The sequence below is a fragment of the Pollachius pollachius genome (assembly GCF_949987615.1).
Source record: "Pollachius pollachius genome assembly, chromosome: 12".
In the NCBI taxonomy this organism is placed as follows: domain Eukaryota; kingdom Metazoa; phylum Chordata; class Actinopteri; order Gadiformes; family Gadidae; genus Pollachius; species Pollachius pollachius.
The window spans coordinates 10,167,891-10,194,742 of NC_136945.1; the positions used below are offsets into that span (position 1 = coordinate 10,167,891).

At 50.1% G+C, this 26,852-nt stretch overlaps 1 protein-coding gene across 1 annotated transcript; it reads left to right on the plus strand.

Annotated features, from left to right (window-relative positions):
- Positions 1–2,061: 2,061 nt before the first annotated feature.
- cbfa2t2 (CBFA2/RUNX1 partner transcriptional co-repressor 2) lies at positions 2,062–24,547 on the plus strand. Its single transcript, XM_079748673.1, has 11 exons — positions 2,062–2,634; positions 13,170–13,319; positions 13,683–13,924; positions 14,222–14,311; positions 16,775–16,956; positions 17,171–17,472; positions 19,905–19,990; positions 20,315–20,507; positions 21,665–21,733; positions 22,187–22,377; positions 22,812–24,547. Exons 2-11 carry the CDS (start codon positions 13,196–13,198, stop codon positions 23,145–23,147), a joined length of 1,815 nt encoding a protein of 604 aa, XP_079604799.1. The 5' UTR covers positions 2,062–2,634; positions 13,170–13,195; the 3' UTR covers positions 23,148–24,547.
- Positions 24,548–26,852: the final 2,305 nt, after the last annotated feature.

Below are 26,852 nucleotides of genomic sequence, written 5' to 3' on the forward strand. Positions count from 1 at the left end.
ATATTCATACAGCATGCAACATGTTGACTCGGAGGTTATAAAGATAAGCAAGTGTACTGCACTTCCTGGTTCTCGCTCTATAAAGAATCGTTTTGTGCGGATCGACATATGGTTTGCATGTGGCGGTGATTAATCAAGGCTGTATGACTTTCCTTCAGGGAAAGTCTGATATATTATATGAAAATAATTGAAGACGTCTGTGTTTATCAGCCAATATCCCCCCCCAAAAAAAATTATTCTCTAACAATCTGGTACTTTGGCCTAATAAAAAGAAAAAGTGAAATACTGCAGTAGTCCTAGTAGTAGGTGGTACATTCGTGGTGTCATGAGTACAACACTCTGGGAAGAGATTAGGGTTGGCCCTCTAACGCAGAGTGATTCGGCAGAACATGAATGTCTGCCATCTGCCCGTTCATTACACCTGGCCATGAATTCAACATGGCCGTCTGCTATTGACTAACAGTGGCACGAGCTGCAATCTGCAGCAGCCGGCCGGGCTGTGTGCTACAGTAGCATCTGTGGAGCATGGTTGCAAAGGCTCCTGCTGAGTCTCTCTCGCTCTGCCTCTCTCTCTCTCTCTCTCTCTCTCTCTCTCTCTCTCTCTCTCTCTCTCTCTCTTCTCTCTCTTTTCTCTCTTGGCCTCTCTGTCTCTCTGCCACAGCCACCTGGTCCTGACTCTGAGCCGGCTGGCCTACCAGATGTACCCTGAATAGAGTGGGCAGAGGAAGGGATAGGAACTATAGGTTTCCCTGTTAAGTTACACTCCAGACTGCTTCATCCAGCGCCAGAGTTATATTCTGCAGTGGCATAGCTCAGCATTCCCGTCCGTTTTACATGGATCCGATATGTTGGAAGCGTGGCCATTGGGATTTCAGCCGCGTGTCCTTCGAAGGTTGAACATTTTCACCCCTCTTCACTGGTGTTGAGTCCATATTTTTGTTTTACATGGCAAGACCTCCAAACATGTTGTCAAAAATGCTGCATTTGATCGTTTGTCTCTCCTCTCAAAAAACGTGTAAATCCCAGTTCCTAATGCTTTCCGGGTGATACATAACCACCTAATTAAACAGTTCAATTTCTCATTGACCCCTGGCCCACGAATAAACGGAGAAGCACGTGCATGCGCACCCACACACTCTCGCTGAAACGCTCATATCCTCTCCGTAGCTCTGAGGAGCAGTAGAACGATGGAGGAAATAATAGCCTGCTGCCAATAAAGACTGTGCAGGCTGCCCAGTGTTCATTATCTTAACCTCTATTGTCCCCCCAACACCACTTATGTGTGAATGTGTTTGAGAGAGAGAGAGAGAGAAAGAGCGAGTGAGAGAGAAAGGGAGAGAAAGGGAGGGAAGGGAGACCAAAAGGCTCGGCATAAATCAGCTGGCGATTTAAGTTTAACTTAGCGAGGACGAAGCGGCAGGCAGACGAGGACAGAGACGCTGCTCATTCATGCCCCCTAAGTACCCCCCCCCCCCATACCCCATGGATCGCTTGGCAGGGCAGCCTTGAGCGAGGCGCATTAAGCAGACCCAGACAATGGAGATTAAATAATAAAAGGCCCTGAGGAGGAACGGAGGTGTGCATGTGGGTGCGGAGCGGCGTCAGATAAAACATTCTATGGAGGACTTCCACGCTCTTCTCAATGGATCCATAGGTAGGGGGTGACGCAGCATCCCCGGCCCTCGGCCCTCCCCGTTACCCCCCCACCCTTGTCTCTCCTTTGGCATGACTTCTTGTTTAGCCTTTAGGTGCCAAAGCAATTAGTTATGTTAATTGCAGGGTCCATTGCCGATGAATGCAGCAGCTTGAATAGAGCCAGTCTGCAGTGGATGATTGGCTCGGCTCCATGGTTGAGAGGGGGGGGGGGGAAGGGGGAAGGGGAAGAGAAGGATGGGGGGGGGGGGGGGGGGTGAGTGGAGGTGTGGCCTGCGTGCGTGATGTCACCGGAGTTTGGCCAACCCCATTCGGAACAGAGGAGTAGAGTGTGTGGGAAAACGGGGGTGGAGCCTCGGCAGTGAGAGAGCGAAGAAAGACTATTAGACTCTCAAAGCCTGAGCGCACTAGCGAACGAAAGGACACAGGTCGTGTGTGTCTGTGAGTGTGAGAGAGAAACAAACCGACGCCGAAGGGAAACCACGGAGAGAAACGCAGCAAGAGAGCATTGATAACAAGGGGACAGGAGCTCACATTCAAGAGGGAGAAGAAGAAGAAGAAGAAAAAGAAGAAGAAGAAGACGAAACTGCCGGAGGAAAAAGACTGATTGAGCTATACGGACAGCAGGAGAGAGAGAGACAGAGCGAGCGAGTGGGAGTATCTCTGTGTATGTGTAGTGCAGTGTTACGCTGGCCAGCTCTGGATATCTCCCATCTCCATCTGGGTGCCATCTGTGTCTCTGACTCCGGCCCCCACCACCACCACCCACCCTCTCCCCCTCCTCGCTGCGGTGGAACGTTCACATATGTGGGAACGCAAACACATGCATGACACATGAAGCCGTGGAGCGAAAAGCAGAGAGCGAGAGAAGGAAAGGAAGCGATAAGAAAGTAGACTGACAGAAACCGCCGCTGGAGCCGCCATCACGGTTCACTTTTTATCCCGTTTCAACATTGAAGACTGGACTCTACCAGAGAGGAGGTAGGAAAAGAGATACACATGTGTTTGGGTTGCTTTAGCCATGAAATAGTATGATTTTGTTTAGTGTGTGTGTGTGTGTGTGTGTGTGTATGCTTTTTGTGTGTCCTCAATTCCACTGGTGCATCGGTGTCGTGTGTGGATTACACAGTATGTTCGCAAAGTCTTTTAAATGTGACTTTGTAAACGTGAGCTCAACTTCCCAGTGCAGAGCTCTGCTGTGCAGATGGCGCTTCATCCTGTTTAGTTTTTTTCCTCCCTGCTTTTATCCCCTCATCTCCTCATCTCCGTCTGCTGAGGTTTTGCTGAAGCGAGGGAGACACTTATCCGCTAGCTCTGTTTACCAGCCCCCACCCCACTCCCCCCCTCCAAATGAAAAATCCCTACTCCTGTCCAGCCATATGGACACCATGATTATTGTTGTAGTAATCCCTTTGATTGCATCACACTGGCGCCTTGACGTCGCAAGTTTAGAACTCTGTGATGGTTGTGGTCAGTTCTGACAAACACAGCTTGTGATAACCACCAGAGAGAGTCTCTCTCTCTCTCTCTCTCTCTCTCTCTCTCTCTCTCTCTCTCTCTCTCTCTCTCTCTCTCTCTCTCTCTCTCTCTCTCTCTCTCTCTCTCTCTCTAGTTCTCTCTCTCTCCCCCTTTCTCTCTTCTCTCTCAGCTGTCATTCTTCCTGAGCAGTGACCAGTTATTCCACGTGGCACAGGCAGAGAGAGGGAGAGAGAGAGGCTGCTAGGTGAAGGGCAGGAGCATACATATGTCCTCACTGTCGCAGACATATGGGGGGTGTATGGGAGGGGGGTGGGGGGGTCATGCGGCTGTGTCTGTCTTTCAAGCTGTGTCTACACGTTACACAACACTCTTGACATGGGTGTGGGAATGTGAAATCCAACTGGGAACAAGTGTCAGTGGCGTGCCACACTGTTTTGGTCTATGGGTATTATGAATAGCCCTTTTTTGGATGGGCTTAGTAACACTAGCTAAGTTTTTCGGTGTGTAAGTCACGCCCAGTGAGTTTTTGGGATAGCTGTGGATCCCTACAAAGGCAAGGGGCGATGTTAGTGTTTTGGTAGGTAGAAAGAATAGCTGGAGGGGGAGGGAGGGTTTGAAAAGAGAGGCTGCCAGAGAGAGAGAGAGAGAGAGAGAGAGAGAGAGAGAGAGAGAGAGAGAGAGAGAGAGAGAGAGAGAGAGAGAGAGAGAGAGAGAGAGAGAGAGAGAGAGAGAGAGAGAGAGAGAGAGAGAGAGAGAGAGAGAGAGAGACCTGGATAGTGTCAAACCCAGCCAGGCCAGTCGTTTAGGGAGATAGGGGAGACTGACTGTCGACTGGGCAGCCTCAAACCAGAGACCTCTGCCTGCATGGCTGGACTCTGTCACACTCCTGATGGCAGGAGCCTGTGTGTGTGTGTGCGCGTGCACGTGTGTGTGTGTGTGCGTGCGCGTGCACGTGTGTGTATGTGTGCGTGTGTGCTAATGTACTAGGTAAGACTAACTTATTTATGTATTTGTTCGTCCTATTTGGATACTCTAGGGCGTGTAATTTCCCAAAAATTGTGAAACACGCGCACACGCAGACATACATGCAGAAACGTACACACATGCACACGCACTCAGCGGGAGTTGTGCAGCTGTCTCAGGGGTTGGGTGCAGGAAGCACTCTATTAGTTCCAGTGGTTAGGACTGTGATATCTGGCCCCCGGGGGCTCTTTCATTGTGTGCGAGTGTGTGCGTGAGTGTGTGTCTCAATACGAATATGATTGCTGCTTCTATGCAGAGCTACAGCTGTATCTACCCATTGGTAGACCCACACCCTCTCCGCCGATCATTTCTTTCTCTCAAAGAAAATCCCCAGGAAGGTGTATATTTGTCAATGTGCATTTAACCACCTGCGGTCCCTCCCTCCCATTGGCTCCAATCAGATATTGTATGGGAGTAGACCCCCCTCCCCGCACACCCACACACTCACACTCTTGTGCTAAGTGCCTCAGTCAGAGGTCTACTGCAGCGGTCGGGTGACCCCGTGTTGGCCCGAGAGCAATGCTCAGTGACCCCTCACCCAGTGTGGTCCCAGCAGAGATGGGTAGCTGTGAGATAAAGCATTTTTATGTCTTCTTCACGGAGGAACAAGGCATTATCGTGACAGCCACCAAGGAAGTCCATGGGAAAAGCTCTGTAGATGTTCTCCCTTTCTGGCGGTCGGTTGTATAAGTAACTTATCAAAGCTATACAGCCAGCAATGGTGGTGGTAACGGAGATGGCTACAGGTGTGGCCATCTTCTGCCTCGGATACGGTTAGATGTGCTTAAGCAGCATGGTAGGAAACAATACTAATGAACATCAATTATCAAAACGCATCATAGCCTCCAAAGCTGCGGGATTGCATACTTCAATCAGTGGAGGGGGAATTTGCTACTACAGCATCCTCTATCTTTTTTTCAAATGTTTTGCCAAGCCCCCTCCCCAACACACACACACACACACACACACACACACACACACACACACACACACACACACACCTTATCTGATAGCGCACATGCATAAGGTACACTTATCCCCCGCGGCCGTCCCACTCATCCCATCCATTGTTCTGCTCACAGCTGGCCTCTTTGTTTTACTTATCGCTCGCTCTCAGCCACACTGCGGCTCGGAGCCCGTGTTCTGCTGAGCCAGGCCCGCCCACAGCAGTCCTTCACCCCACTGCTCTGCTCCTGTACCTAAGGCTCAGCTGGCTCTCATCTGTTGCTCCATCAAACAGCAAAACCCTGCAGCGTTATTTTTTGTTGGTTGTGTTGAGTGTTTTTTCCCTGTTTTTTTTTTTTTCATGAGCAAAGCAGAAATGCAGGCTACTTGTTTGCGCCGTTGCTTGCGCCGAGTCCAAACCACTTCAAACGACTCCTAACTGAAACTACTCATTCAGAGAGCTAGCTCAATCCAGCGTTGAAACGGTTTATCAGAGCACTCCTTAATTGGTTGTGAAATCGGCAAATGTCCTGAAGGAGCACAAGTGGGCCTCAAGCTGTTTAGAAATTGAGCTCTCTAAACCTTGAGCTAAATCAGAGGGCAGTTACCATTTGTGAGCTAGTGTTTCTACGACATGACGTACAGCATTGTGTCATTGTGAAGCATTAGTTTTTGTTTGTTTACCTTGGCATGTATGCTGTTACTTTACCACAAATAGGAGTCCTTCACAGTGTCCCTTAGTAAGGCAATGGAGACATCAGGTTCCAAATACCTATTTTCCAGGGCCTTTTTTAGTTAGTGTTAGTGTTGCTGCTATTAGGGCTATTTCCACCTGGTCTGAAACGCTCCACTGTTCTCCTCCACTTCCTTTTTTCTGGAGCCTGAATTTAGTTTTTATGGACTACTGTAACTCACTGCCTCAGTGCGTCTATGTGTATGGCGGTCACGCCCCGTGTGTCGTTGCGTGACAGGATAAGTTGGATGCAATGGGGTTTGTAACATAGGAGCCACACAGTCTGCGGCCTTCAGACAAACTCTCACCCCCGCTGGTTCATTAGTCCCACTCATGTCAGGGGAGCTTCATGCATGTTCTACGGTTACCTCCCCCCACCCCATCCCCCATCCAGATGTGGACAACACAATGGATGAACGAAAAAACAAGCAGCAGAGCTTACTGTTATCACGGTATTACAGCCAGCTTCGGTTGCGGGTGGTTGGACGAGACGCTAGCGCGGCCGGGGCTTGGAAGTGATTGATGGGGCAGGATAACCAATTAGCCACGGAGAGGTGGGAACCTCTGTAACCTGATAGGCAGAAAATGTCTCGCTGCCGGGCTGGGAGCAGGGGCACTGCTGGCCGAGAGTGTGTTGTGTCGAGGCGACGTGCCGCAGCGCGGTAGGGTTGAAGTGATGATGACGGGTGAACTCTGTGTGTCGGTCCGTGTTCGCTGTTGTGTTGTGCCCTGAGTTGAGCACCCCGGGGCAAAAGCAGTTTCACAGGTGTAGGCTGCCGCTGTCCTCACCTGATGACTGAACGAACACCTGGTGAAATGGGGTCAAAGCACAGACAGTCAGTCACACACGCATACACATCTGTCTTTCAAACAGCTGTGCCAAACTGGACGATTTGTGTTTGTGTGTGTGAGTGTGTGTGTGTGTGTATGTGTGTGCGTGCACTCTTCCCTGTAACATCTGTTCTAAAGTAATGAGTCAGATGTGCAGTGCAGTCCCAGGGTATTAAAGATGTTTTCTGCAGAGATGGACAACAGCAGGAGCCGCGTTCTAATCCTCCTCACACTCTGCTCCAGGGTTTCCCCCTCTATAAACTCCTCTGAGCTGTGACCTCCGCTGCCCGTACCGTCAACCCCACGGTCAAAAATACCCTTTGTCAGTGCCTTTCTGACCTTCTCTTTCCCTCTCTCTCGCTCTTGCACTGTCCTCTCTCTTGCATTCTCTTTCTTTCTCTCTTGCTTGCTTGCTTGGTTTATTGCTTTCTCTCTCCCTCTCTCGCTCTTGCCCTCGCTCTCTCTCCCTTAGTAAGAAGAATTCCATTTCTTGGTCAGTTTTTACCATGTGGCCGCGGGATGGGGATCTGCTTTAGTCGTTATGTTGCTGAGTGACAAGGTTATTGCAGGGTGAGCCCAAGCTGTCTGCATGGCGTCAGAGGGACCGAGCGTCTCGCTCTCTCCATATATTTATATATATTTTTCTCCTATTCCTTCTATGTCCAGCTCACTGAACCACAGTGCGGTGGCCTCAGCAGCACATCGTTTCCATTTCCAAACACAGAAGTTACGTTTCTCTCGCGCCGCGCGCTGTTAGACCGCTCGTCTCTTGTCCTTCTTCATTTTCCGTCTGTACGTCTGACGGTTTGCTGTCGTTCAGGCGGCGCTCTTCTCCCATTTCACCTTTTCTTCACACACACACACACACACACACACACACACACACACACACACACACACACACACACACACACACACACACACACACACACACACACACACACACACAGCGAGTACTATACACTGTACAGACTCCCTAGTAGTGTGTTGTGCTTGGGTCGGGTCCAGCTATGTGTTCTGCGGTGATGGGAGCCAAGACAAACAAGCCGTCCTTGACTTTAGACAGCTAGAGGTTTGTCTTTCTGATGAAACTATTTTTTCTCCCCTTGTTTTTCTCCCCTCCTGCCCTCCCTGGCGGGGGCCTCCCTTTGCACTGCTGGCGCCACCAATTTGCAGACCAATTTGTCATCTCCTCTCTCCGTGCACTTTTCCCGTCTCGTGATTTGGACTAGTCATGGGAGCTGTTGACGTCACGTGGATGGCAGACGATGAGAAATAAAAGACCGGCGAAAGAACCTGCACGGAACGAAACCAACATGTGCGTGTTCAAATTGCAGTACTTAATTTTGGCCAATGTAGCCAAATCTCCATTAAGCATAAATCATGATGGAACACTTAGAGGAGGTTAAGTGTCTCAGTGGTCTCATAATGGGTCATGGTGCTGAATGGATGGAGAAGACCCCCTGCCGCACACCATCAAATAGACATGCAGCAGCATATGAGCATGTAAGTGTTGGCTGCTGAGAGGGACAGGTCTTTTAGGCCTCATGGGGTTGGAACTAGTCTATGGAACTAGTGTAGGACTACACCCATCATGGCACCGCCTCTATCTGCCTGCAACGATCTAAGGGGAACAACATATTCATAAGCAAAACAAGCGTGGAAGCATACACAAAAAGTGTGTGTGTGTGTGTGTGTGTGTGTGTGTGTGTGTGTGTGTGGAGGCAGAACAGATGTGGACTGTATTGTGGTGGTGCGTGTGGATGGACGTGGGACCAGGTGCTGCCTTTGTCTGCACGGCCTTTAAGGCCACTTGCAATCCCCCCACCCCCTCCCTCTTGCATTCAGTCCTCCTCTCCCCTCCTCCCTCTTCACCCTGTCCTCCTCCTCTCTCTTCGCCTGGCCTTGGAAGGAAGGCAGTGTGTGTGTTTGTGTGTGTGAGGGCCATGGCTGGGTGAGGGGGAGGAGATATCGGCCCCTTCTGTCCCTCTCTCGCTCTCTCCCTCCTCCCCCGGCCCCCTCACAGGTGACTGTTGGAGGTCCCAGCTGGCCGGCTCTTGGCCGATTAGATCCATATGGTCTAGGAGAGAGCGGGGGGAGGGGGGTTGTAGTGGGAGATGCAGGGGGAGTGAGAGAAAAGAGCTCATCTATTTGCATGCGTCCTGCCATGGCCCACAGTTGCACTGATTTTAGCCCTAAAATCTTTCGAGTCTTACCCAAGTCTTTGAGAATGCCAATGGTGGAAAAGCTGGCTTATACACAATATACTTCAAAAAAGTATATTTTTTATTGAATGAATTCACTGTAATAAACCTATAAAAATATATATATTTTTTTTATACATTAATAAGCCATGAAGATAGTGATCTTATGAACAGGCTTTTTTTTATACAAATATTCAAATAGTCTCAAACCATGCAAAAAAAACTGCCAAGGCAGATTACACTGGCAGGGGGACAAAATTAGGGATTTAATTTACTATCTTAATATGAACGGTAGGCAAGCACGGTTAAGTGACTCTCTGGCAAGTCTTAACTTGGCATATAGGCTGTTATCCGGGATCTTTATTCGTGAGTGTGTGTCTGTGTGTGTGTGTGTGTTTGTGTGCGTGTGCGTGTTTGTGTGTATGTGCCTGTGTGTTCTGGGTCGACGGTTACTGCTCACACCAGTGCCTGTCTTGGAGCTATCAGTGAGTCAGGCCTGTGTCATCTCTCTTCTCACCTCATCAGCAACGACAGGAAGGAGATAACAGAATACTGATGGAAGCTGTGAGGTCTCCTCATGTGTACCAACACCCACCACACACACACACACATAGTATGTTTATACAGATCCAATCATTCCTTCTGCTTCTTGTGAACTTTAGAAGAAAAACAAGGGTTTCCCTTGCATTACTAATCATGTCCGATCCGTGTGGTGACTATCGTGTGAGGTATGAAATGTAAATAAACGTTCAATTCAATTTTAGGTTCTTGTTTTCCCACTCTCACTTGCAATCATTAGCTGTAGAATATGGGCAATGAAGTATAATAATGAAATATAAGCTAATATTGACACAGCTTATAGCCAGGTGTTATAATTATTTTAATTATAGGCAAATTGAACTTGCGCTATAAACACCAGACATAAAAGGACACAATAAAATCATTTTAGTTGATATGGCTCTCACTTATTCTCCACTGTATTTTTATGGATGGTAACAATTGTATCCAAACCCCTTGTTGTTGTTGTTTTCATTTAATCACTTCCTCGTAAAAGGCAAATTCCCTGTTCTTCACGCGTTGCCCGGCCAGCATGGACTTCGTCTTTAGTCTGCTGACGTGCGGAGGTGGACTGGATGCTGTTTTCTTTCTAGTGCACACACAGCCTTTGTTCCATTAGGGAGATGGTGACAGGTGGCATTTAGCGTGGACAAACATCTTACATCCTCCTCTAAGCCAATATTCACCTGGGTTAACATCAGACCGTGTGTGTGTGTGTGTATGTGTGTGTGTGTGTGTGTGTGTGTGTGTTCGTTCTCTGGTTGCCTTGCCAGCTGCTTCTGCTGTGAGTATATGGGGTGGTCTCAGGTGTCTACAAATGAAGTCATCCAGCTATCATGCGCCATCAAATTGACAAGCAGAGGCAAATCTCTCTGGGTCACACACACACCTGATGTCGCTCGCATCAATGCAAGGCATTGCTGTTTACATCCTAAAATGGCTAAATACATATATCTCAAGATTTCATGGACACAGCTGCAACCTAATTTTTCTATTGCCCACGTAGATGGCATGCAGGATAAGACCACATGTGCAGCAACAACAGCACCCCAATGTAATGCAGATTTATTCATGCTTACCGTATTCTAGTAGTTGCTTTGCAAAATACATTTTCATTCATGAGTGATGCTCACCTAACTGGCCTTTATTGTGGACATGGCATTGAATCACATAATTAACAGGTTACAGTTTGGGTCAGTGTGTTGTTTAGACTGTGTGGTTGTAAAGCAAGCCACACTATTGTTATGTTTCTTCATATTATTCTTCCTCCTTATTTTCTGTAATAATCTACTCCTCCTGTTTTTGAGTGATAACTCTCCAAGGTCACGTTCTACCAAACTGTGCGCACGCTTCGCTCATCTGTGCTCATGGATTTACGCTTTATTATTTTTGGTCATTTGACCCCAGGGGCGCTGTGTACGAAAGGGAATAAGTCAGAATTGCCAAAGTTTGTACATGTATAGAAACAAAAGTAAAGTGCCTCATTTCGAGTTATTATTCATATTATCCTTCACATTATTATTATCATTATTATTATTATTATTATTATTACATTTAGCCACTGTTGACTCTTAGGCCATATGCCACTATGTTGATTCTGTTATTGAGATGTCATTCTAATTTCCTGGCGGTGTGTATGCGGTTTGTGTGTGTGTTTGTGTGTCTGCTGAAGGCTGCAGGCTTCCCGCACCGGGCTGGCTGTGTGTGTGTGTGTGTGTGTGTGTGTGTGTGTGTGTGTGTGTGTGTGTGTGTGTGTGTGTGTGTGTGTGTGTGTGTGTGTGTGTGTGTGTGTGTGTGTGTGTGTGTGTGTGTGTGTGTGTGTGTGTGTGTGTGCACGGATCCCTCCTTCCTGCCCCCTGTGTTGGGGAACAGGTGGAGTGTTGGCAGGCAGGCTGTAGGGCTTAAAAAGCGGCACATGGGGAACGAGTTTCTAGAGGACTGTGAAATGGAGTAGAAAGTAAAGACTGTACAATGTGTTACAGATAAAAAACATGGACAACTGTGATGGCCCATTGGTGTAGTAGTCCTATACATATTGAAGTAGGCCTATTCATATTTGAGTGGGCCTATGCATATTGGATAAGGCCTATACTAAATTGGGTGGCTGCATGAAAGAGCATCCAAATTGTGTTTTATTTACAGCCTTGCATTCCACTGGCTGGAGGATAGAATGACGCAAGCATAGCATAGTAAACAAATGATGACATAGTTCAGTAATACACTAGAGGTTTCATTGCACTGCTGTTCCCTATACGGCCCAAAAATAGTAATCGGACGTTATCTGACATCAGTACTAAAATTAGTTTTTAGTTTACGCGTCGCTGTCTTCACAAATCCAAACCGCACAGCCCGTGACGAGTCCAACGCGGCTGATTTACCCCCGGTTCTTAGACGAATGCATCAACCTCAAAACCAGGTTTGAGTAAATATAGACGCGCTAGGAGCCCGTGAAGTGGTTCGTGTTCAGCAGCGTAGCCATCTTGAGTGTCAGATGCATTGTCAGTTGATAGCCAACCGTAAGCTCCCCGCCAACCCCCCCACCACCTTCTACCCCAAAGCCCCTATAGCTTGACCGCACTCAGTTCATAGAAGCGAAAATACTTTAGGGCACTGTCACCCAAATTGTAAAGCCCCGAAACCGTGGCAAAGCACTCTGCTGACCCATGACCCCCGGAGACCTTAGCTGTCTATTAATCGTCTTTCTTAAAGCAGTTAGAGGTGTCTGATCCACTCTAAAAGGAGACCGGGGGGGGGGGGGGGGGGGGGGGCAGACTTCATGCATCCCCGACACACACAAAGACATCTTCTGATCCTCCGGTCCCGTCCGTCCCCCGTCCTCCAGCCGCCCTACCGCCAGCGCTCTCCCCCGGCCCCCTTATCTGGTGGTCCCATTCAACGCTACATCCATATTGAGTATGCGTTTAACATTCAAAAGCGTTGGCGATCTTGTTAGCAAAGCGTGAAAATGGCTCCATGCCTTTCCTTCTTTCTCCCCCCCCCCCTCCCCCCCGGCCAAAGCCCACCCCCAAGCGCCACTCCCACTTCTTTAAGGGGTACTGCAATGAGGGGGAGGGGGGCATTCTTCTACACAATGGCCTTCTTCAGCACTTCTTCTGTTATGGATCTGAATAGTTGCGAGCGAAAGGCCTAAAGCCCGCGACATCTGGTTCTTTTATGGGAGGGGATGCGGTGGTGGCAGGAGGGGGCTGGGTGGTCAGCATGGGGGTACGTCGTGGGTCCGGGGGGGCTGCAGTGTTCTGCTCACTGCCTTCTGTAACAAAAGCTGTAGAAGTGAAGTTCATGCGTTGATGGAAACGATTGACGTGCAGAGGGAGAGTAGGGCTGGCCCTTTCTGAAGTCGTCTTTCTTCCCTTTACTCACCAGCCCCTTTCACCCAGACCCATCTGCTGATCTCAGTTACTGGGTGTTGTTGAAACTGTGGACCAGGATTGGCCAACTCTCGCCCCGTTTCTTTATCATGCACCTCATAATGGACAGTGCCTCATTCACAATATGAACAGGAAACAAACGTTATATTAAAAAAACACAAACTTGTATGTGTATGTGTGCATTTGTTTATTGACATTGTAGGGGTCAAAATCCTATGACATTCTACACCTCTACTGTGGCGGTCCTGCATTAGCTCTCGACCCAGTGTTGTTGACCCAGCGTTGACCTCTGTCCTTCTCTCTCCCCCCTCTCTCTCCTCCCTCTCCCTCCCCCCGGCCTCCTTTCCTACCCAGACAGTAGAGAGAAGAAGAGCCCTGCCATGCCCGGTTCTCCTGTGGATGTTAAGACTCATTCCAGATCAGCCCATAGCAGCTCCACCATGCCTCCTCTGCCCTCCGTCAACCCCAGCGGGCCCCGCCCGGCCTCCTTCTCCACCACAGCGTGTAAGTCTTCTTGTCCTCCTCTCAGACCCCCCCTCGGCCGTTCTGAGAAGAGCCCTGGCTGAATCTTCCCCCTAGAAAGGAGTTCAGTACAATGTTAAGGGGAAGGCTCCTTTCATTTGGAATGGATGATTGAGGAAGGGTTGGAATTCAAGTGTTTATCTGCACGTTGTTGCACGCGTGTTTACACCTACAAATGCACATAATATGCAATAATACAAGCAATGATCCACATAATACCATGCAAAACATCTGAAAAGTGAGATCCTAAAGGACGCAGCGGTGTAGGGGGGCACCGCCCGCATGTCTGTTCCGAAGCTACGGCTGGATGACACTTACTCCCCCCCCCCCCCCCCCCCCCCCCAGTAACCAACGGCAACCACCATTCGCCGCCCACGCTGAACGCGGTGCCATCGCCACCCCAGCGCTACAGCAACGGGCCGTCGTCCTCGTCCTCCTCCTCGCTGGCCAATCAGCAGCTGCCGGCCACCTGTGGGGCCCGCCAGCTGAGCAAGCTGAAGCGCTTCCTGACCACCCTGCAGCAGTTTGGCAACGACATCTCGCCCGAGATCGGGGAGAGCGTCCGCAACCTGGTACTAGCTCTGGTGGTACGTAACCCCCCGACTCTCTCCCCCCCCACCCCTCACCCCTCTTGTTGGTCCTTCATCGCCACACGGTAAAACAGTGGAGTCTGTCTGACTTCACTTTGTTTTGTGCGGCGTTCATGGCTTTGATTCAATCCACATTGTTAATACACTCGTATACGGAGACATTTTCTTTGTATTTGATTGATTGATTTGTATTTTACTACTGTTCTGTATCTACTGCTGTGGAACCCTAATTTTCTTTCCGGGGATGAATACAGCATTATTCTACCTTATCCTCTCTCTTCTTTTCTCTCACAGAACTCAACGGTTACAATCGAGGAGTTCCACTCGCGGCTGCAGGAAGCCACCAACTTCCCACTGCGCCCCTTTGTCATTCCCTTCCTCAAGGTAAATTTCTGCTTTGTCCTCCTCCCACACTGTCTGCCGTCGCCACCTTTACATCACAACCGTGTTCACAGACGGTTCAGAAGCATCGTAATTCTATGCAAAGACATGCTTTCCAATACAAGTTGGAAAATTATAACCGTCCATCTCGACCCTTTATCCAGTGTAGGGCTTTGACTGACACTGTGTACAGTTGTGATCCAGGCAGCAGTCGTTGATCACTTTATTATTAGGTTTCCCTCATACCCGTCAGCGCGCGCCACTCCGGGCGTCATATAATTGATGTCGGGTGGGGGTTTTCAGATTCAATAAACGCTTCCCGGCAGTTCAAAGGCGTGGATCGAGTATTGTGTGTGTTGACTTAACAAGCAACAGGCAAGTGCAAGTTTAACAGCACCCCCCCAAACCCCGCCCTCGGTTAGCCGGGGGAGTCTGCAAGAGTCTACTTTTAAGAGCTCCCCCAAGAAAGGCAGCACATAAATTAGCGATTTCGGAGAGCGCTCGGCTGTTTCTTCAGCCGGTACAAATCTGTTTCTTTTCCACGCTTACCTCTCAGTCACCTCTGTAGCCCTCCCTCCCACCCCCCGTCTGTCTGTCTGTATGTCAGCGAGTGTAGAGACAACTAACCTCTGTGCCTCTCCTCCTTTGGCTAATTTATGATGGGAGGGAGAGGAGAAGGGAGGGAAGGGACCACTAGTTAATCCCCACTACTTTAAGAGTAGTCCTTCCCAAGAGAAGAGAAAGGGAGAGGGAGAGATGGAGTCGAATATGAAGGGGGGGGGGGTGTGAGCGAAACACACAGATGGTGTAAAAGAAAAAGAAAAAAGGGAGAAATGTGTGAGGGGAAATAGACAGATGGGCCAATATAGAGTCTGGGAGAGAGGGAGAAAAAACAGAGGGAGAGAGAAAGAGTAGAGTCTCGGAAGTGCAGAACATGCCTATAAAGTGTTCCCTTTCCTTCCCTCTTTTATGGGTGCCACATGGATCTCTGTCCTGTTCCGAGAGGGGGGGGGGGGGGGGGGTAAAAGAAAAAAGCGAGCATTCAGCTGCCAAGGCGCCGCCAATCTACTCTCAACCCAAGAAAAATCCCTGCGCCGAACTGACACACAACACATGTGTCTCAGCAAGCTGGGGCCCCAGGCCAAGCCTCAGACGAGAAAAAGAGAAAGAGCGAGAGAAACAGAACGAGAGAGGCCTGGGAGATGGGTGAGAGGTCAGGCGACTGGCGTGAGATCGGAGCACAGAGATCACATCGGAGACTCACTCTCCCACAGTCTGTCCCCCAATAGGGAGAAGGAGAGACTTAAGGGAACTGTGGGGACAAAGACAGGGGAGACGCCGAGCACGCACGGTCCTGATCACACTTTTATCATCGAAGGATACACGTTTCTTTACCAGCGAAAGGAGGTCCGTGGAGCTTAGCATGTCACGGTGGAGGGTGGGGGATTTAACAGTTAGGAAAATGTATGGTTATTTATTTAGTGTAGGCGGGGAGTAGGAGTGGGAGGGTGGGAGGTCGGGCGAGGGGGGGAGCGAGGAAGTGGTATAATTACAAACATGCCGGAGTCTGGTCCTTATTTAGGGAACACAGACAACCAGATAGAGAGATACAGAGGACGGAGACAAGCTCAGAGAAGCATGAAGACAGGAAAAACCCCTAGAAAAAGGCAGGCGGGGATGCAAGGGAGAGACAGGGAGTCTGAGTTATTCGGTGTCGTGTTTCATTCGGCCCCTGCACCGGCCCCTCTGGTCCCTGTGAAATCTCCCCTTTGGGAGCGAGTTATGAATTAGGACCTCGTGTTGTTGTGATCCAGTCCCAGCGCTCCCTCCAACGGTGGTCATTTGGGAGCCACAACTGGCCAATGCCCGCCCCTGGTCTCACACCCAGACACGGCGTGGTGCCGGAGACCCTGAAGGAGTCATTCCCGCCACCCCTCATCCCTCCCTCCTCTGGCAGCCAGGCGCCTTCCTCCCTCCAAATCTGGACTCTGTCTCTAAAGCTGTGTGTTTCTCTCCCGCCCCCCCCTACTCCCTCGGTCCATGGTCTGCTGTATGTCTGGCTGGGACATATCTGATTCATGGGCTTGTACCTCCTCCTCCTCCCCATGGGGGCTGCCTTAATGGACCCTCACACCCTTTCCCATTACGCCCACTTCAACTTATCACCCAGATCAAACCAATCTCAAATCCCCTGGTGGCCCTCCGTGATAAGCAATGACTGCAAATGTGGGTCGCACACTTGGTATTCCAGACGGTATTCAAGGGAAATGCACAACAAGAACACTGTGCTTGGACGGGCCACGGGCGCATACATCAACAACGTTGTGTACACCGCGGCGACGTGGATACAAACAACCACCTGCATGGATCCAACACTGCCATTCATCCCCGCCCGATGGGGGCCGGGACAACGGTCTAGTTCTAACACCAGGGCTTCTGTCTCTCCTCTCGCCCCCCCCCCCCTAGGCCAACCTGCCCCTTCTGCAGAGGGAGCTGCTCCACTGCGCCCGGGCGGCCAAGCAGACCCCGGCCCAGTACCTGTCCCAGCACGAGCACCTGCTGCTCAGCACCACGCTGGCCTCCCCGCCCGACTCCTCCGAGCTGCTCATGGAGCCCGGGGACGCGGCCAAGAGACACAGCCCCGGCAGGTGAGGGCCCGGCCGGACGGAGAGAGACACAGAGCGAGAGAGAGAATACACGGGTTTACTTACGTGTGCTCCACACTGTAAGACCTCGTACATTGTGGAGGGATATAAGGACGGGCTGGTGCCAGCACATAAGCTGGTGCTTATGTGTCTTATGAGTGTCTCCATCGCTTAACCCCCCCCCCCCCGCCCCCGGCTCTCCCCTTCCCCCCCGCAGGGTGAAGGAGAACGGCTTCCACGAGCGCCCGCCCACGTCGCTGGAGCCCGCCGCCAAGCGCATCTGCACCATCAGCCCGGCGCCGCGCCACAGCCCCGCCCACCCCCACCCCCCGCACCCCCCTCTGCCCATGGGCAGCGCCAGTGCCGCCGCCGCCCCGGGCGCGGCCCAGCTCCACCCCACCCCCCCGCCGTTGCAGCACTACGCCCTGGACGACATCGCCACGCCCCACCTGCTGCACCGCGAACACAGCCAGCGCATGCTGGAGCTGAGAGAGCTCAAGGACCGGCCCCGCCTGCCCGGTAAGGGACACACACACACACACACAGGGACACACACAGGGACATACACACACACACACACAGGGACACACACACAGGGACACACACGCAGGGACACACACAGGGACGCACACAGGGACATACACAAACACACACACAGGGACACACACAGGGACATACACACACACACACACACAGGGACACACACACAGGGACACACACACAGGGACACACACACAGGGACACACACACAGGGACACACACAGGGACGCACACAGGGACATACACAAACACACACACAGGGACACACACAGGGACATACACACACACACACACAGGGACACACACACAGGGACACACACACAGGGACACACACAGGGACGCACACAGGGACATACACAAACACAAACACAGGGACACACACAGGGACATACACACACACACACACAGGGACACACACAGGGACATACACACACACACACACACACACACACACACACACACACACACACACACACACAGGGACACACACAGGGACACACACACAGGGACACACACAGGGACGCACACAGGGACATACACAAACACACACACAGGGACACACACAGGGACACACACAAGCACACACACACTGTCTGATATCCCATTGTTTCTTGATGAGGATGAATTTGGTATGTATGTGACTGTTCCTTGTAGAACAATGGCGCACGTTGACGTCACACACACACACACACACACACACACAATCGAAAATAGATGCATGCCGATGCCAGTGGCCTGTACGGGATGATCGATTTTTGTGTGAGCGTAACGGGTGGTCTGTGCGAGGCGTTTGCAAGTGAGTGACAGCACGGTGGGTTGCATGTGTATAAACACACTGAGGCTGTCCAGACTGGGAGACGAGGAGGAGGTGGGGGAGGAGTGAAAGGGGGGGGGGGGGGGGATTCTGGTGTATAGCTACGCTCCATCTGGGACTCGTCAGGACACAGTGGAAACAGCAGTAGCTCCACACACACACACACGCACACGCACACGCACACGCACACAAACACACACATACACATACACATACACACACACACACACACCTTGATATGTTCACAGCGGTGGTGCTGTGTTTACGAGGACGACGTCTCTTGTCTGACAGCCTCCCGCCCGCCTGCCGCCACTTAACACACACACACACACACACACACACACACACACACACACACACACACACACACACACACACACACACACACACACACACACACACACACACACACACACACTCGGAGACACACACACAAACACACACACTTTGGGCTTTGAACTGCTGAACACTGATGAGAACCAGCAGTTTGGGGTAGGGGTGGGGGGAACAGTGCGTGGATGTTTTAATAAGAGTGTTTATGGGTCCATTTGCATGCATGTATCTCGACATTGTTTACGACACGGTCTATTTTGGTGCGTACGTCTCTTGCTCTCGCTATTAAACTCTTTCTCTCTTCTTCTGTCCCACTCAGACACTCTCGCTCTCTCGCGCGCACGCTCTCTGAGCAGATCGTGCGTGGTAGGCGTGCTGGGCATGTGCTCTCTCGTCAGCTGTTTGGTGCCCACTCTAATGACATTGTGGTTTTCTAGTGCTTTGCAGCCACTGTGTCCTCTCTGTGGGGTGAAATAAAGGCTCACGTGTCAGCAGAATTTTGTGTACATGGGAATATGTTGTGTGTGTGTGTGTGTGTGTGTGTGTGTGTGTGTGTGTGTGTGTGTGTGAAGGAGATGGCGAGTGAGGAGAGTGAGGGGGACCGTGTGTGTGTGAGTGTGTGTGTGTGTGTAGCGGTCCTGTGTGTCGGGCCGGCTGGTTGTGTTTAGGAGTGGAGCCACTCCAGTCAGTCTGAATGTCTCCCTACTGGAATGCTGGGAGCTCCACCAGGGGAGGGCCAAGGGAAAGCTGTGTTTGTGTGTGTGTGTGTGTTGGACAGCTGACTTCCAGATGTGCAGAGGACCTAGGCCTTGCAAGAGAGGTCTGAAAGTGTCTGCTTTGTGTCACAATACTCTTCGTTTCTTTTTCGCTCTTTCACACACGCACACACACACAGTTTCTGTTGTGTCTTTGGTGAGGTGAGAGAGTGCAATGGCTGAAGGTCGGCTCAGATATGATTCTCCAGATGGGAGTACTATCACCTCGGCTAAGTTTAAACTGCTGAGGCTCCGTTGAGCCGTATGTCCTGAGTCTGTGAATGTGTGTGTGTGTGTGCATGGAGCAATCAAACACGCTTGTGCAATGGAAGAACTGATGAAAGGACTGTGCAATGAAAGGACTCAAATTATACATGGCGTTTGTGATTTTCTTCTTTTTGTCACACACAAACGCACGTATACATCTTGTGCTTATAAGATTCCATTATGAGTGCCGTTCGAAGACTGCCGTATTCACGTTGGTCCTTCTCCTGTGTGTTTCTAATCAGGCACTAACGGGGCCTACCGCGAGGAGCCGGTGGACCACAGACTGACAGACAGGGAGTGGGCTGACGAGTGGAGGCATCTGGACCATGTAAGTTTACACACATTACATTCTAATTATTACCTGGTTCTGTTTGACGCCAAAAGGCACATTTGAGTTTTAAGTTCACTTGTAGGCTGCTGTACTTCCCAAAATCAACACGCCACATATTTAAATCATGATGCTGCTGATACATTATTTAGGCAAGATTTGACTCGCTTAATGTCACAGCCGATTAGACCTCACTCTGCCGTTTTGGTTAAGTTTAGTTTTTTTGAATAGTCTTTGCACCTGGGGTACAGACATGCTGTGACCCAGCTGGGAGCAGAGCCCTGTTATTCACTTGTACGGTGCCGTGCGCTCTGCCCCCTCAAGGTGCTGAACTGCATCGTGGACATGGTGGAGAAGACGCGGCGCTCTGTGAGCGTGCTCCGGCGCTGCCAGGAGTCCGACCGCGAGGAGCTCAATTACTGGAGGAGGCGTTCCAGCGAGCAGGACGACCCACGCAAGGGGGGCCCCGGCTCGGCGCCCTTCTCCAAGACGCACAGCCCCCACTCGGCAGACTCCGGTGGGTTGCTCCTCCTCGCTCCACTTCTTCCCCTCCTTGTCGGGTCTCTTTCGTTGTTCAGGGTCAACATTCATTAACTGCAGAGACACTCTCGTGAATGTACGGTTCTATCTTGCGTTAGTTTTGGGTTTCGGTAAGGGGGTTGCAAGCGCAGACCGATGAGATAGAAACGCACATGCTGTACGATTCTATCTCATCGGTCAGAATGTACGATTCTATCTCATCGGTCTGCGTTTGCAACACCCTTACCGAAACCCAAAAGTAAAGCAAGCAGAAAAGGAAGGCGAAAGACAAAAACAAGCTCCCCCTCGCCGCAAACCCACATGGGCCTCCCAATGAAGCCGAACCGGTCGTCTCCAAACTCACTGCGCCCTCTAGTGGCCGCTTGTGTCATCGGCAGAGCGGCGCTCAGTCGCAGGTCGCTGCTTGGTTGCGGTTCAGTCCCATCAGTCTCTGTGGTAGCCCCCCCCTCTCTCTCTCTCTCTATCTCCGTCCCCCTGCCGCCGCCCGCCCCCTCCATTCCTGCTGGTCCACTGTCACAGAGCGGCGCCAGGAACCACAAGCAGCCCAGATCGGCCACAGAAGGGGCCGTCCTGCCTTCCCGCTGGCTCGGGGGAGCCAGAGCTGGCTACGGCCACGAGCTGCCATCTGGGCGCCCAGTAGGGAAGCCGGAGCGACTCCCCGCTTCCCCGCCTGCCTGGGCTTGGACGGGCTTGCCATGGCAGACTGGATAGTCCCCGGCTTACTGGAGGCTGGGAAGAGAACTTTTACCGGGTAGAGAGTGGGATCTTGAGGTTTTTAGATCTGAAAGCAGGTATAGATTGCTGCAAGAAGAAGTCGACTCAGGCTCGACCCAGTCTTGTCACCACCGGTTCAGTTGTCCTCCAGGCCACCGCCTCCAGCCCCTTGTGAACATGGAGGTTCTGTCTGTCTGTGTGTGTCAGGATGCGTGTCCTAGATATGCCAGCTTTGTTTGCGTAGCGTACTCACCCCAAGGCAGGGCAGGGTAACGGGACATTACGGCCGGCCCATCTGCCCGTCTCGCTGAGAGCGGCGACTGTCGTTGTGTCATCGCCCACTCCCCTCCAGACAGCAGTCGAGTGACCGGGGCTGACCGCCTCGCTCATCTCTTCTTCTCCTTCCTTTTTTTTGTGTAGATTCCCAGAGGGACATGGGGCCCCGGCCAGGCTCAGCATACGTACCGGACGAGATCTGGAGGAAGGCCGGTAAGTCGGAGCACCGTGAAACAGTTTGAGCCACACAAAGTGTTGTCGTAGTGATGCTGAAGCCGTCGATAACCAAGTCGTCTAAACTTCATTTTGTCATAATAACGTAGCAGAGTTCATGTCGTTTCCAGACCCAAGATTCACTTTACACCATCGCAGCAAATGACTATAAGCTCAGTGCAGACATTGTCAGTGAGTCAAGTAGTAGTAGTGCTACGCAAAGATAAATATGCATGATTTCTTCCCGGCTGCTGCCACATGACGTACTTTAATATCCCCATGATAGCGGAGCGCTAAAGCACAATAACAAAGCAATACAGAGGCAGCCTCATCACAAAGCACTAAGCCCAGACAATAACAGAGCTCCCCGGTAGCAATCCAAGCCCAATGCACCGGCGCGCTACAACAGACTCCCCCGCTCACATCCCCCCTCTTCCTCCTCCCCCGGCACAGAGGAGGCGGTGAACGAGGTGAAGCGGCAGGCCATGGACGAGGTGCAGAAGGCGGTGGCGGAGGCGGAGCACAAGGCCTTCGAGATGATCGCCTCGGAGCGGGCCAAGATGGAGAAGACACTGGCCGACGCCAAGAGGAAGGCCCAGCAGGACGCCATCTCCGTCATCAACGAGCAGGAGGACTCCAGCGAGGTGAGGAGCCCCCCCACCCACCACAATACCCCCCCTCCCCACCAGTACCCCCACCCACACACCACCAGCATCCCTTTCAGTTAGGAAGTGAATGGCCGCATGTTGGTGACATTCGTTGCGCCAACATCAACAGCATTCAATTAGTGATCTTCAACGCTTGCGTATCTATTGTTGGTCGGATGCATGCAAAATGTTTATTCAGAAACACAGGTGCAAGGGGCACTGAATGAAAGTATCGGTATCAGTGGCGAACAGACGCCACAAATAACAGCAGGTCTAGCAAAGCATCATCAGCATCTTATAGAATAGAATGAACTGATCAAATTGCAGTCATCCAATGGATCAGTTCATTCTATTAAATTGCCATGGGAGACTCCTCGATCCGCCTGTTGTGACGGCCCGTCCTGACGCTTTCCTCTCTTCCCCCCCCCCAGTGCTGCTGGAACTGCGGCCGCAAGGCCAGCGAGACGTGCAGCGGCTGCAACGCCGCACGCTATTGTGGCTCCTTCTGCCAGCACAAGGACTGGGAGCGCCACCACCTCATCTGCAGCCCCGGTCTCCAGGCGCAGCCCAAGCCCGCCATCCGGGCGCCCGTCGCCACGGCGACGGCGTCGGCCCCCCTCGCCGGCCCGCTGCCCGTGGCGGGGATCAAGACCGGCGACCGAACGCCGAGTCCCGGCGGGGAGAAGGGCTCCTCCTCCATCGCCTCGCGCTCCTCCACCCCGTCCACGCCGGCCCTCCCGCCGGCGGCCGACATCAACGGACACTAGTCGAAGGGGTGGGGGGCCGAGCCGGGCTCAGCACACACTTTGACTTTTGGTTCTTAATCCGAGCCTGACTGTTTGGGGGGCCCCCAGGGGACACGAAGCGAACCAAAACCCTCCCGGGCTCTCTGGCAGCCGGAGGGGAGTATCTAGTGGGCGACGGCGGGACACCGGGTCCGGTTGTCTGTCACCATGGGCGACAGAGGGCTGGGTGGTCCGCCCACAAAAGAGGAGGAGAACTCACACTTGAATTGTACACAGCAGATGCAAACATGTTGTCTTTCAATTTTAAGTGACTAAAAGCTCAAACTCCCAGATCAGGGGGGAAAAAGAGGGATTCACATTTACCAACTGTCTCTATATATATATATATATATATATTTTTGTTTTTGTTTCTTTCATCAGAAAAAAAGGCATAGCGGAGAACATATTTAATAGGAGAGGCTCTCTACACAGCAAAGTTCATCAAAATTCTTTCACAGCTCACAATACCGAAACATGATGACTATTCCATAGGACATGACCCTACCCCTCTGTGTATCAATGTCTCACCGTCTCCCCAGATTTCTGAGTTGTGCCGTCAGTGAATATTTGTATGATTTAAAAATGTTCAGTATCATTGTATCAGGTAGCTGGAGGTCTTTTTCGTCTGCGTCACCAAAATGTTCAGTTGTTTAAGGGCGGAGTGAAGCTGAAGCGTTTCTGAAGAGGACAATGGGTCCGTTCAGACTGAAGGCCACTGCTTCGAGAAGCGCGAGCTGCTCCATCTTCTGTCCAGATACTATCGCTTTGTGTTCTTTTGTCGCCAGTGATGATCTCTGACTTTAACGCGTGGGAGGTGGACAAACTTCAGTGTCTCCTCTCTGTGGTTTCTTACGGTTGACTTACCGAACACGCCAAACGAAAAAACCAAATCCGTATCGTACCGCAAACAGACCAACGCCAGCACCATGTAACGCTCTGGGGACAGGCGACGGGAGAGGACAGTAGAAGACGCACACTATTAACGTTACGTTGTGAGTTACATACATATTGCGTGGGTGCTAACCATTTGCAGCAGGTTGAGGGTCTGGCATTTTGACTCTGTGCAAGGAATCTCAGGAGGTTTATGAATATGTACATACAGTATATATATATATATAAATATATATGACTGTTCCGTTTCTTTCCTGTTGTCACCGTTATAACGTCTTGTGAAGAACCTTTGATCATAGTCTGCTGTTACCATGGAGACGTTTTTACATGTGCGTGCGTGTGTGTTTGTTGTACAATGTCTTTGTAAAGAATATTATGAAAGAACGCCTTTTATTTTGTGAGCCGCTACTACCGCACCCTTCTCCTCCTCATTCTCTTCCTCATCTTCCTAAACTCAATCTTTTGTTATCAGATGTAACTTTGTAAAGATATCTTGACATGAAGTATTAAATAAAAGATGAAAATAAAATCAATATGATTTATTTATGTTTCCCTTTCTTGCCCACATAGTCGGCATCTACAGTAAAGGAACACTCCAAATAGTTTTATTTTGGAGTTGTGATTCAGAGCACATTGGCAGGAACAATCAATCCATGACAAAAAGATTATAGTATTTTCTATAAAGAAATAAAATGGATAGAAAAAATACATAAAATTAGGAAAATATTATGTAGTTTTTTTAATCCACATAAGGCTCTTGCCTGCTTTTGATTTATTAGATGATTCCAGTACTACTGCTTATTGATCACATATGGACAATAACCACCAGCATTAGGGACCATCACAACAGCACATAGCAACATAACAAGACTTAGGAGTTAGTTGAGGATGGATCTTTTGAAATGGGAAACTACAGCGTATGATGTTGTGGTCTTCTTCGGGGTCACAGCTCTGATTAAAGTTGAGGTTGTACTGATATTTCAGCAAAGTCTCAGATATCAACTATTTAGTGGGTTACCATTTTTTTTATTTTTAATGCCCATTCCAGGCTCAGGCTGATTCAAGGGGCCAGATTGTCTGAAAATCATTTACTGGGTTCACATGAAATATACAAGTGGCATCTTTGTATTAGAGGTAAGAAGTAAATGAGGAGATCGTGTGTAAGCCTACAAACTGATCAAAAAAATGTGTCGCAGTGTTCCCTATATGCAGCCAGGAATTATGCAAATTGTATTTCATCTTTAGCGTTTATGAATAATCATGAATTTATTGGTATTAAAGTGACATGTTATTTAGTGAGTTGTTTTAGGTAAGCTTCAGAGCCCGGATCTTGTTTAAATAAGTGCAAAACATTCGACAAGCTCATATCACCGCCGTTTAAGTAAAAACACTTAAAGTACCAACACTCAGCAGTAGGAGGCAGTAGAAGACATGTTTTGGAATTTGACGACAAGTTTATTTTGTTGCAGACGACCACTGCGTTTTAACGCACATGTCCATGTACACATATTCTGTATTAAAACAAATGCTTTTCGATTTTGAATCAGATAATTTATGGCCATCATCGGGAATAGGGGGGTTCATTACATTCAGGGCATTAATATAAAGAGTAGCCATTAAATGTTATTCTCGTTGTATTGTATTTCCTTTGTATTTCTCTGGCATCAGTTTGAGCGATTTTGTGTGTTTGTGAGATAGTGATGGAGATATAGAGAGATAGGGATAGAGAGAGAGAGAGAGAGCGAGAGAGAGAGAGAGAGAGAGAGAGAGAGAGAGATAAAGATATGTGTGTGTGTGTGTGTGTGTGTGTGTGTGTGTGTGTGTGTGTGTGTACCCGTGCGCTATCTGTGCTTATGTTGGTAGTTGACCGATTGAATCGTGTGCATGGCTTCTATACCGGGCGTTCCACTTATCCTTTCGTCCTTTCAGCAATGCTCGGCTTCTTGTGTTTTTTCCACATCATCTGGTCCGAACACTCAGCCCCTCTCCAGCACCATCATTATCGGGATATGTAAACGACATGTTTGCATGTCAATAAATAGCCACTACAACAAGACATGTTCCTCAGATATATTTAAAACCAGCTGCAGAACACAGAGATAGAAAGGGAAGTGATGTCACCTGGATCTGTGGATTTATTTGAAGACTCATGTGTTGGATGGTCTTTACATCTGATTACTGTAACACACACAGTCCCACAAATACGATCAACTCAAAATGTCAAACACTCAATACAAATATAGCCAATACGGACCATATGGATGTATATGTGTCAGCTGACATACTTTCTGAACTACATTACAAATGCATAGGTTCACCAAGCAAGCGGAGGCCTATTCCGTCAACGTCCCCTGAATCCACACAGGGTTTGATTCCAAGACACCAATTTGCAATATTTGCATCACCAATGTGCAGTGTGCAGCAGACTAAGTGAAGCAGAAGAAAACATTAACATACCATCTATCCCTCATGTTTCTGTGCGTTTCTCTGCATATTGCTTAAGAGGAACACTAGTTTTGGATTCCTAGCAGACCCTGCATATAACGTCCCATTTAAAAATAATCTTCCCAATCTTTTACTCTCATGGGAGGAATCCTTTGTGAGTTCTTTGTGAAACACATGCACGCACGCACACACACTCAAACGCCCGCATACAAACACACATACAAACACACACACATGCGCAGATGAACCTACACACGCTTCATTTTCCATCCACACATTACTTCCCTCATCCCACCCTTTCTTTTGGTCCTTTGATATTTGTAAATGGAGTTTAAACGGCATGCTTACTAT

Bases quoted from the DNA above. Each gene is read 5' to 3' on its own strand.
- cbfa2t2 (XM_079748673.1), top strand. From the start codon at position 13,196: ATGCCCGGTTCTCCTGTGGATGTTAAGACTCATTCCAGATCAGCCCAT. The intron at 14,312-16,774 runs GTAAATTTCTGC...CCCCCCCCCTAG, and splicing joins TTGTCATTCCCTTCCTCAAG to GCCAACCTGCCCCTTCTGCA. The intron at 20,508-21,664 runs GTGGGTTGCTCC...TTTTTTGTGTAG, and splicing joins CCCCCACTCGGCAGACTCCG to ATTCCCAGAGGGACATGGGG.